We start from the raw sequence: 12,222 nt of genomic DNA on the forward strand, positions 1-12,222 counted from the left end.
GGATTAGTTTGGGGAAAAATAATGAGTTCTCTTTGGGTATGCTGAGTTTGAGATGCCTATGAGATAGCCAGGTGGAGATGTAAAGTAGATAGTTGGTGATGCAAGACTGTAGCTTAGGAAAGAAGACAACTAGATATGTAGATTTGGGAATTCTCTGCCGAGGGGAAAGCTGAACCCCCGTGGGAACTGATAAGATTGACTGCTGAAGAAGGATGTGGAAGGGGTTCAGGACAGAGTCCTGGGATACACCAGAATATAGAAACCAAAAAGGGTTAATAACAGGTTAGAAGCTAACCACAACAGAGTAGTGTCATGAAAACAACAGAAAGGATAAAATGTGCAGGAGGAAGTGGCCAACAGCATAAAATAGTTTCAAACATTTGGGGGGAGGGGTAGCGGGAACCACACTAGTATTTGATTCATCTAGATAATGCATTATAATCTTTTTTTCTATTAATAAGATAGTCTCAAGAAATGAGTAGATTTTCTTTTTTTTTTCCCCTCCTTACAGTTAAAAAATTTGCAGAGAAACAAATTGCACCTTTCGTGTCAGCAATGGATGAAAATTCGAAAATGGACAAATCCATAATAGAAGGATTATTTCAACAAGGGGTATGTGTATATACACACACATATAACACATATGAATATTTTTCATATTTTTGTTCTGTTTCAAAGCTAAACTCATGCCACTCTGAAAATATGTGCATATTTTTAAAATCAGGAAATTTAGCAATCATGTACTTAACATTACGTTCATTAGCTAAAATTATTTTCATTCTATTTAAGTCCAAGATCCTGCCTTATATTCTCCTACTCAACAAAAACTTTAAAAATTAGACTGATCTTGTGAGTAGAAATGTTTCTGCACTGTAAATATTTAATTGAAAGAGAAGGAATGTAATTTCTTTAGATATTTTCTGAGGAGATTTTTAGACATTGGTGATTCTCTTCTCACCTTAATAAAATAATGTACAGGCAGTTCTCACTTTATGTAAATTTACATTATGCAAATTCAACTCTACATAAAAAATTCTGAAATAAGTCTGCATTCGAAAAAACATCTTTGTTAACTTTACAATCTTGTGCTAGCTCTCTCCTTTCTTCCCTCTCAGGTTAGTACTCCACAGCCTTCCCACAAGAAAATTCTTAAAATAAAAACCCTTCCCAGTGAAAGTAGACCATGTACAAAAGACTACCGGGGGCTTGACTTAAGACCTCTGGCACTAAGAGAAAAGACCTTGCTCCACTCCACCCACCCATCCACTTGTTGGGCCTCCATACACCTGTCTTCCATCTGTCATTGCTTGGGTATTGCCTGTCTCCCTGTGTGTTGCCCATCCTCTCCTTGCTTTGTCCGTTTTAGGCCCCATGTATTTGCCACCTTCTTGTGTTCTTCCTCTATGTTGTGGCCAGGCCCTGATGTGGTTGACCTGGCCCTGCTTATTCCTCCTACTGTTCTTCCTTCTCTGACCCTGGCTTCCATGTGTCTTTGAATGGTGTTCCATCCCCTCTGTCCACAGGCACTTTTCCTCCCTCCCTTCCCCACATTCATGGTTCATTTACAAAAAGCTAAAACTCTCTGTGTTCTTGTGTCTCTTGTATGAGTCATTGAGTAGTCTCCTGTGAATCCGTTCTTTGCTAGCACATATGGAGAATAGTCAAAGCCAATAACTGTATAGAAATTTCTCAGTGTAGAACAGAGAGGTTCACATCTAGAGCTGAGCCATCACCCTAGTTGTTTTGGCAAGTTTTGCAGAACTAATGTCAAAAGAACCAGCAGTGGTTTTGTAAGTAACAGAAAAAGTTCATAATTTCAACTTAAGTAACATCTGTTATCTTGGGAAAATGGGGGTCAGACTTTTCATATCTGCCTTACTCCTCAAATATTCAATAGGAAAATTGTAGAGCATCACAAACCCTATTAAATTGAAGAATTCATTATGTAGAACAATTGTTTGCCATAAAAATCAATATTTAAATGGAATGTTACTTCATACTGACTTGCCATCTCATTTTTTCTCTATAGTATATATGATTATAATGTAGTATTGGTAGCCATTTCCCACATAACTGATCATAAATTAAAGAGCATGAAATATACTTTCATTCACAAAGGGAGTTGTGTTTTATCCTTTCTTTCTTCTTTGTTAAATAATTCCAGGACCACATATAAAATCCTATATATTAATTTACATACCAGGTAAGATTATTAGTAGATTTTGTTTTAATGTAGTGTTCCTTTCAGACCTAATCCATAAATGATCATTTAGAAAATATTTAGTTTGTTCCTACTTTGATTTGTGCTAAGAATATTGGATTTAACAACTTTGAAACAAAAACCTAACAGCACAAAAAACTCATATCTTTCATTTAAATCATTCTGTTTACTTCAGTTTCAAGTATCTGGGTTAATGCTGGATTAATCACTTTTCTCAATACTATCACAAGTCATCTCTTTGAAGTTTTCTACAGATTTTTCAGCCCTCAGGGATCTGCTGTGAATTTTTCTGGCATCTTTTGACACTTAACATGAGATTTTGCATTAATTTTCTTTTTATGTCCAACATACAAAATTAGATTATAAGTCCTTTGAGAAGAAGAATGCCTCTTTTTATCCCTAATACCTCATTTCTTTATTTTTATTTTATTCTAGACTCAAATGCCAGAACACAAATACAGAATAGAGAAAAGAAACAAAAACATCATAAACTTAAATATTGTAACTTAAATACAAAGTAATAAAGGACAAAGCTTGTCATGTGCATAGCAGGATATAAGAGAGGATTTCAAACTATGTAACAAATTTGCATTTCAAGAAAACATGTATAATAAATACCACATTGTGTTGAGGGCTGTTCTTTGCTTCATTGTAAGTTTTCTTTTGTTCTCTTCTGTGTACTTTTTAACTTTGTTCTTTTTTTCCCTTCCCCCCCTCTCCAAGGCTACAATTAAGGGTGGATATATTTCTCTATAGCTATATACATACACATATACATATATACATATGTATATATTAGACATATACTTTCCCAAACACATTCAACTCTTGATCTTTGTTTTTATGTTTGTGCATATCTCTTGTTTCCTATCCCTTCTGCCCCCTCTACTTTACTTCTACCCACTACCTTGCCCTCCTATTACTTGCCTATACCCTTCAAGGATCCCTCCCTATCCTCCCCTTCCCACAAATCTAAACACCCTTCTATAGTCCCCTATAATCTATTCCCTCATCTTCCCCTCTAAAATGCCTCCCTTGTCCTCTCCCCCCTCTCTATGCCCCTACCATTATATTTCTTCTGAATTTAGAAGACTTTTATACTCTTCTAAATTATATATGCATTGTTCCCTCTTTAACCCATTCCCAGTGAATTGCCAGAACTACCGACCCTCCTCCCCATCTACTTCCTCTGTATTGATTTTTCCTCTTGCACCTCATTTGTATAAAATAATTATTTTTTTAGCTGTTCCTAAATGGTTTTACTTTTTAAATTCATATCATGCTTAGGTTTTCCCCAATCTTTCTTATGAGCTACCTAGTTATTATTAAGAATCTTAGACATGCATTTTGCGTTTCACATATGTAAAAAGTAAAGAGTCTATCTATTGAATCCCTTGTAATAATCATTCTTTGTTATGTACCTTATGTTTCCCTTGGCTCTTATATGTCAAATCTTTTGTTAGGTTCAGGTTTTGTTTGTTTGTTTTTAATGAAGTCTGGAAAGTCTGACAGTTGATCAAATGGCCTTTTTTTTTTTTTTCAATCAGGATTGTGCTTAACTTTGCTGGGTATGATATTTTCGGCCAGAACCACAGTTCTTTTGCTCTTCAACATATAGAGTTCAAAGACCTGCAGTCCTTTAATGTCTATACTGCTAGGTTTTGTGTGATTCTAATTGTGGCACCATCATATTTAAATTGTTTTATTCTTGAGCTGGAGGTTTTGAAATTTGACTATAATATTCTTAGGAATTTTCCTCATAGGATCTCTTTTAAGTGGTGATTGATGGTTTTTTCTGTTTCTACTTTCAGCCCTTGTTCTAATGCTTCAGGAAAATTTTCTTTAATTATTTCTTGTATTATTGTATCAAGATTCTTTTTTTGATCATAACTTTCAGTTATTCTGATTACTTTTATGTTTTCTTGAATTGATCTGTTGTTTTTATGTTTCACTTCCTCTTCTATTTTTTCATTATTATTTCAGTATTTTGTTTAATTATTTCTTGATATCTTATGATTTCACTGGCTTCATCTTGCCCAAATTTAATTTTCATGGTGTCATTTTCTTCCTTAAGATTCTGGATATCTTTTTTCTAATTGGTTGACTTTCTTTTCATAATCTTCTTGTTTTTCTTGGATTATTTTTTTTTTTAGTTTTTTCTCTATCTCTGTCATTTGATTTTTAAAATTTTTTTTTTAAGTTCTGTGAATTCTATGAATTCTTCCTTCCCTACACCCCTTCCCCTTCCCACCAAGGCTACAATTAAGTGCAGATGTATTTCTCTATAGCTCTAGATACACACACACATTCATATGTAGACATATACTTTCCCAAACACATCCTACTACTGACCTTTGTTTTTATTGTTTGTGCATATCTCTTGTTTCTTCTTACTTTTTGGTTTGGGGTAGGAGGGAGTTTTTTTGCTTTAATATCCTCCTCTGAAGATAAACCTTGATCTTCTCTGTTCCCATAATAACTTTCTATAAAGGTTGGATTCTTTCTCCTTTGCCTGTTCATGTTTTTATGGTAATAGCTTAGTTTGTGTAATCACCTCTAGCCCTGGGGTATTAGGGATGGTGCCTCTTGCATTAGATAATTCAGTTCTCTACTCTCGCCTGGAACCAAAGCCAAACCTCCAACTTCCTGTAAGTGCCCACAGCCCGAGGCATTCTGTCTCACGCCTTCTGCACTCACTGGGCATGTGCTCTTTTCTTCTCGCCCTCTCTGCTCTTCACAGCACAGCTGGGTATGGCCTTCTTTGTCAGCAGAGATTCCTTTGATCTTTCCTGGCTCAGAGGCCCAATTTCCCTCACTGGGGGGTGGTTAAGGGGGAAGTAAAAGTTCCTGTGGATGGGGCCTAGGCAACCTCCCAAAACAACTAACCCCAGGGCTTGCCACTTGTTAAAGTAGACCCTAGCCTGGAGGTGTTTACTCTTCGGGGGACCAAACCTTGTCCTGGGATTTTTCTTCTGATCTTCTCAAATTCTCCCAGGAAGACCCCTGTTGTGCCCCTATTATTTTTTTTTTTTACTCTCCAATACTTCATTTCTTTATGTGGAACCCTTTAGCCAGTAGAAATTCAATATATGTTGTTGATGGTATCTTCACCTACTTCAGACAAATGCTGTATATGAATTAAGGCAACACAGTCATGATGTTGGCTGCATATTTCAAGCTTCCTTTCCTATAAGGACAGCTGACTTAGCAGGAGAGCACTCTAGAAAAGAAGTTGTCTTTTAACCTTTACTGATAAAACTGCTTTTGTTTCAATAGATACAGTGTGGACCTGAAGTCAGAAAGACTCAGCTTCCTAAGTTCAAATCTGGCCTCAGACAACTAGTTGTGTGACTCTGGGCAAGTTACTTAACCCTGTTTGCCTCAGTTTGCTCATCTGTAAAATAAAATGGAGAAGGAAATCGCAAACCACTCCATTACCTTTGCCAAGAAGACCCCTTAGTGGGTCACAAAGAGTTGGACACTTCTGAAACAGCACCTTACTGAATTTGCCCTAGTGGTATGCATTACAGTAGTTCCTAAAAGTCTATTATAGGATTATCATAACATCCAAAACCCTCAGTCTTCACTTCTCATGAGGGGGTTAGGTTAGGTGATGTCTAACAGTTTCTTCGAGCTCTAAATCTAGGACCTTATAAAGGACATGAGGACCTTCTTTTAAAAAAAAACAGTAGCAACAAACAAACAAACCAAAGTACCCTAAATGTGAACTAGAAACAATAAAACATTGGGAGAGATTTCTGGGAAGATGGTGTAATAATACAGTACATACCAGGCTCTCCAGATTCTCCCACAAACAAGATAAAATGTCATTTTAAAGTGAACTTTGAGAGGGAGAAATAATTAAAGGTCTGGGTAAAGCAGTTGTCCTCCTAAGACAACTTGAGAAGAACTCAGGAAATACAATCTCTAGGGTCAGAGGTTTGGCCTTAGTGAAATGCAAACACATGTGGGCATACTCTGCTGAATATACAAATGACAAGCCCTGGGGGTAGTTGGGTTGGGCTCACCTTCAGGAACTTTCACCTTATGGACAGTGTCAGGGGTCGGACAGCAGAGCAGAGGAAAATTGGACCTTCCACTGTTGCAGAACACCAGGCCCAGTTGTCCTGACCAGATACAGTCCTGGGCTGTGACTGTGGCTATGGCTGAGGAGGAGTGAGTACACACCTGGTGAGTGCAGTAGCAGAGGGACAGAGACCTTGCTGGCTGTGGGCATTTGCAGAAGAACTCCTTAAAAACTAGAATTGGGCAAGGGGAAACTAAGACACCAAGAAATAATTTTTAAAATAAAAAAAATAGAAGAGAATGTGAAACATCTTATTAGAAAAAACTGATCCAGAGAACTGATTGAAGAGAAACAATGTAAGGATTGTTGGACTAGCTGAAAGTTATAAAAAAAAAGTCTAATTACAATATTATAAGAAATTATTAAGGAAAATTGCTCTGAAGTTCTAGAATTAGGGGGCAAAATAGAAAATATCCATTTATCACCACTTGAAAAAGATCCCAAGATGAAAACTCAAAGGAACATCATAGCCAAGTTTTAAAGCTCCCAAGTTAAGGAGAAAATACTACAAACAACAGGAAAACAAAAACAATTAAAGTACTATGGAGCTACAGTCAGGATAACACAAGATCCACCAGCTTCTACATTAAAAGTCCAAAGGACTTGGAACATTATATTTCAAAAAGCAAAGGAACTGGGTTTGCAACTTAGAATAAATTTCCTAGCAAAGCAAAGTATAATCCTGAATGAAAAAAAAATGGGATATTTAATGAATTGAAAGACTTTCAGCTATTTGTGACAAAAACACCAGAACTCAATGGAAAATTTGACATGTACGATCCAGGAGAAACATTAGATAAATATGAAGACCAATTATAGGGGACTCAATAAGGTCAAACTGTTTACTTTTTATGTGGGAAAATGTTATCTGTACCCTTAAAGATGTTATTATTACTTGGATAGTTTGAATATATATAGATAGAAGACTTGGGGTTGAGTTGAGTTTGAGTATTCTTAAAAAAATACAATTGGTAGGGAGAGGTAAAATAGAGCAATTATTTCATACAAAAGAGTTGTGAATGGAAGAGTTGGAGTGGAGGACTGGTAGTGTTACAACCTTATTCTCATCTGAACTGAGTTAAAGAGGGAATAACATACATCTAGAAGGGGTATAAAAGTCTCATAAACATAAAGAAATAAGAGGGTGAAAGGACAAAATAAGGGAGGGACTTTTAGAAGAGTGTAGATCTAGAAGTAGGAAGGTGGAGGGAGAGGATGGGGGGAGGGATTTTTAGAGGGGTGGGTAGATTAAGGAATAGGAGAGTAAGATGAGTGAATAAGGAAGGGATTCTTTAAAAGGGTGCCAATTAGGGAGGTAGTGGTTAGCAGCAAATCAGATCTATGAGGAGGGGTAGTTTAAAAAATAAAAAGAGGGTGAGAAGGATAATAATTAGGAAAAATAGGATGAAAGAAAATAGCTAATAATTGTAACTTTGAATGTAAGTGGAATGTAAAATAGAAACAGCAGAATGGATTAAAAATCTGACAATATGTTGCTTACAAAAACATACATGGTTTAAGGACTAAAGTGGAATTTATTATGCTTCAGCTGAGGTTAAAAAAAGGAGGGGTAGCGGTCATGATCTGAGACAAAGTTAAAGCTTAAATAGATTTAATTAAAAGAGATAAACAGAGAAGCTACATTTTGATAAAAGTTACCATAAAAAAATGAAGCAATAGTAATACCAAACTTACATACATCAAATGATAGAACATGTAATTTTTAAAGGAAAAGTTAAATGAATAAGAGGTGGAAATAGGTATTAATACTATAATAGTGGAGGGAGGTGTTCAACTTTCCCCTGTCATTAGATAAATTTAACCAAAAAAACAAGAAATTAAGGAGGTGAATAGAATCTTAGATAAGCTATATATGATTGATATCTGGAGAGAATTGAATGGAAATAGGAATGCACCTTTTTCTGAGCAGTACATGGTATTTTTACAAAAATTGACCATATGTTAGGTCATGAAAACCAAATGCAGAAAAGCAGAAATATTAAATGCATCTTTTTCAGATTACAATGCAATAAAAATTATATCCAAAGGAACCATAGAAACAGATTAAAAACAAGTTGGAGACTAAATAATCTTAAGGAATGAGTGCATTAAAGAAGAAATCATAGAAACAGTAATTTCATTAAAGAGAATGACAGCAATGAGGCAACGTATCAAAACCTATGAGATGCAACAAAAGCAGTAATCAGGAAAATTTATATTTCTAAATGCTTATCAGTAAATGCAGAGGAAGGAATTTTGTAAATGTCAGTAAAAAAGAGGAAGAGCAGACCAATGAATTGGGTATGCAATTTTAAAAACTTGGAAAAGAACAAATGAAAAGTCCCCAATTTAACACCAACTTGGAAATCTTAAAAATTAAAGGTGAGATAAATAAAATTGAGTGTAAGAAAACCATTGAATTAATAAGTAAAACTAGAAATTGATTTTGTGAAAAAACAAATCATTGGTTAATGTGATTAAAGAAAAGAAATACAAATCACTAGTATCAAAAATGAAAAAGGATGAATATACTATTAATGAAGATGAAATCAGAACAATTACAGAATTATTTCACTTAATTATGTGCCAGTAAATTTAACAATTTAAGGGAAATGAAAGAATACAAAAAACATGAACTACCTAGATTAACAGAAAAGGAAATGGAATGTCTAAATAAGCCTACTTTAGAAAAAGCAATTAAACAAACCATAAATGAACTCCCTAAGAAGAAAACATCAGGACCAAATGGATTGTTTACAAGTGAATTCTACCAAACATTTAAAGATGAACTAATTCCAGTACTAAATAAATTATTTGGAATAATTGTCAAAGAAGGAGTTCTACCAAACTCCTTCTATGGAACAAATATGGTATTGATACCTAAACTAGGAAGAGCAAAAACAAAGAAAGAACCTTATAGACTAATTTCATTAATGAACATCGATGTAAAAATCCTAAATAAAATACTAATTGAGAAAGCACGACAGTATATTACAAAGATTATACATTGTGACCAAATGGGTTTTATACCAGGGATGTAGGGATGGTTTAACTTAAGGAAAACTATTAACATAGTTGATTATATCAGCAAGAAAAGTAACAAATCATATGTTTATATTAATAGAAGCAGGAAAAGCTTTTGATAAAATATAACACTCATTCCCATTAAAAAACATTTGAAGACAGATATGGAGGGATGTTTCCTTAAAATGATATGAAGCATCTACCTAAAACCATTAGCAAGCATTATTTATATTGGGGTTAATCTAGAAACCTTCCCAATAAAACCAGGAGTGAAACAAGGATGCCCATTGTCACCATTATTCAATGTGGTATTAGAAATGCTAGCTAGCAATAGCAGTAAAAGAAGAAAAAGAAACTAAAAGAATCAGAATGGGCAATTTAAAAAAAACCTCTCGTTTTGCGAATGACAAGGTGACATACTTGGAAAAGTCCTAAAGATTCAACTAAAAAGTTAGTGGAAACAATAATTTTTGTAACATAGCAAGATATAAAATAACCCACATAAATCAACAGCATTTCTGTATGTCACAGCAAAACCCTGCAAGAAGAGATAGTAAGAGATACCCCATTTAAAATAACTGTAGACTGTATAAAAAACCTGGGAGTCTACCTACTAAAACAAACCCAGGAACTACATGAGCATAATTATAAAACACTTTTTATACTAATAAAGTCAGGTTTAACTAACTGGAGAAATTTTCATTGTTCATGAGTAGGCAGAGCCAATATAATTAAAATGATGATTTTACTGAAACTAATACTTATTCAATGCCATTCCAGTTAAATTACCAAAAAAAAATTATTTTACTGAACTAGAAAAAAATAAAATTCATTTGGAAGAACAAAAGGTCAAGAATATCAAAGGAATTAATAAAAATGTAAAGGAAGGAGTTTTAACATTATCATATCTTTACTATAAGGCAGTAATTATCAAAACTATCCAGGGGCGGCCAGGTAGCACAGCTAGTAAGAGCACTGGCTCCAGTGTCGGGATGACCTGGGGATGGAATCCTGGGCTCAGACACTTAGCACCCACCCAGAAACACCTGGCCGTGTAACCTTGAGCAAGTTACTTAACCCCAATTGCTTAGGGGTGGATCAGCAAGTGAGAGCACCAGCTCCAGTGTCGGGATGACCTGGATCAAATCTGGGCTCAGATACTCAGCACCACACCCAGAAATAACTGGCCGTGTAACCTTGAGCAAGTTACTTAACCCCAATTGCTTTAAAAAAAAAAAACTATCTTGTACTGGCTAAGAAATAGATCAGTGGAACAGAGTAGGCATACAGTACACAATAATAATGATTATAACCTTGTATTTGACAGATGTAAAGATTTAAGCTTTTCAGATAGGAATTTATTATTTGGTAAAAATTGTTGGAAAAGGTAGAAAGCAGTCTGGCAGGAATTGGGCATAGACCAATATTTTACACCATTTATCAAGATAAAGTCAAAATGGCCCTTGCTACCAAGGGACATATAAGAAAATTAGAAGAGCAGGGAACATATTATCTATCTGACTTATGGATAGGAGAATAATTTATGAATAAACAAGAGATAGTATAATGGATATAAAATGAATAATTTAAATTCCATTAAATTAAAAAGGTTTCATACAAATGAAGTCAATGTAGCTAAGATTAGAAGGAAAATGAAAATTGGGGGGAAATTTTTATAAAGTTTCTCAGTAAAGTTCTCATTTCTTTTTTTTTTTTTTTGGAGGGCAATTGGGGTTAAGTGATTTGGCCAAGGTCACACGGCTAGTTTTTGTGTTAAGTGTCTGAGGCCAGATTTGAACTCAGGTCCTCCTGACTCCAGGGCCAGTGCTCTATTCACTGTGCCACCCCTGCTCATTTCTTAAATATATAAGAAACTTTGTCAAATTTATAAGAATACAAGTCATTCCCCAGTTGATAAATGGTCAAAGAATGTGAACATATAATTTTTTTTGATGAAGAAATAAAGACAATTTGTAGTCATATGAGAAAAATACCTAAATCACTTTTGATAAGAGAAATGAAAATTAACTTTGAGGTCTCAGACCTATCAGATTGGCTAAAATGATGAAGGGGAAAGTGACAAATGTTGGAAAATGGGGAGACACTAATTCATTCTTTGTGGAACTTAGTCAATGATTTTGGAGAGTAATCTGGAATTATGTCCAAAGGGTTATTAAACTGCCTATACCCTTTGGCCCAGCAATGTCACTATGAGGTCTGTTAACCAAGGTGATCAGGGAAAAAAGAAAACAACCTATATGCTCTAAAATATTTACAGCAGCTCTCTTTGTGATGGCAAAGAACTGGAAATTGAAGGGATGTCTGTCAATTAGGGAGTGGCTAAACAAGTTGTAGTATATGATTGTGATGGAATACTACTGTGCTTTAAGAAATGATGGGTTGGTTGATTTTGGAAGAATATGGAAATACTCGCATGAAATAATGAACTGTGAAATGACCAGAACCAAGAGAATATTGTACACAGGAACAGCAATATTGTTCCAAGAACAACTTTGAGTGACTAAGTCATTTTAAGTATTATAAATTCTCAAATCAACAACAGAAAACCAGAAAAAGAACTGAAAAATAGAAGTGTGTATTGTATGGTTTTATCTGTAGACACATATATGTGTCTAATGGTAACCACCAGAGCAGAGTGGGGAATGAGGGGAAAAAACCAAAAATACCCCGAGAACAAAACAAAACTTAGAAGGAAGCACAGAAATCAGGGTAGCTTTGAAAAAAAAAGGTGTAGTATTTATTACATATAGTTTTCCAAAAAAAGATAAATTGTGTGAAATGGAAATTCATGGTTTTATATTGAATCCTCTTTATGTTGTGCTGTGTACATCCAAAAATATTTTTTATCTTTTTGTGTTGAAATTCAAAA

General features: G+C 34.8%; 2 protein-coding genes across 6 annotated transcripts in view; both read left to right on the forward strand.

The window, feature by feature from the left end:
• Positions 1 to 12,222, forward strand: part of BUB3 (BUB3 mitotic checkpoint protein) — a 555,213-nt gene that overhangs the window by 311,668 nt on the left and 231,323 nt on the right. The window lies entirely within an intron of this gene.
• Positions 1 to 12,222, forward strand: part of ACADSB (acyl-CoA dehydrogenase short/branched chain) — a 67,873-nt gene that overhangs the window by 12,930 nt on the left and 42,721 nt on the right. For all 3 annotated transcript variants that reach the window (XM_069099157.1, XM_069099155.1, XM_069099156.1), the window contains exon 3: positions 512 to 612. In XM_069099157.1, the coding sequence (XP_068955258.1) occupies positions 512 to 612 (101 nt within the window). The remainder of the gene's footprint in view (positions 1 to 511; positions 613 to 12,222) is intronic.

The sequence above is a fragment of the Petaurus breviceps genome, unplaced genomic scaffold (genome assembly GCF_028583685.1).
Source record: "Petaurus breviceps papuanus isolate PSGF00001 unplaced genomic scaffold, PetGlider_PUasm1.0 37, whole genome shotgun sequence".
Classification (NCBI taxonomy): Eukaryota; Metazoa; Chordata; class Mammalia; order Diprotodontia; family Petauridae; genus Petaurus; species Petaurus breviceps.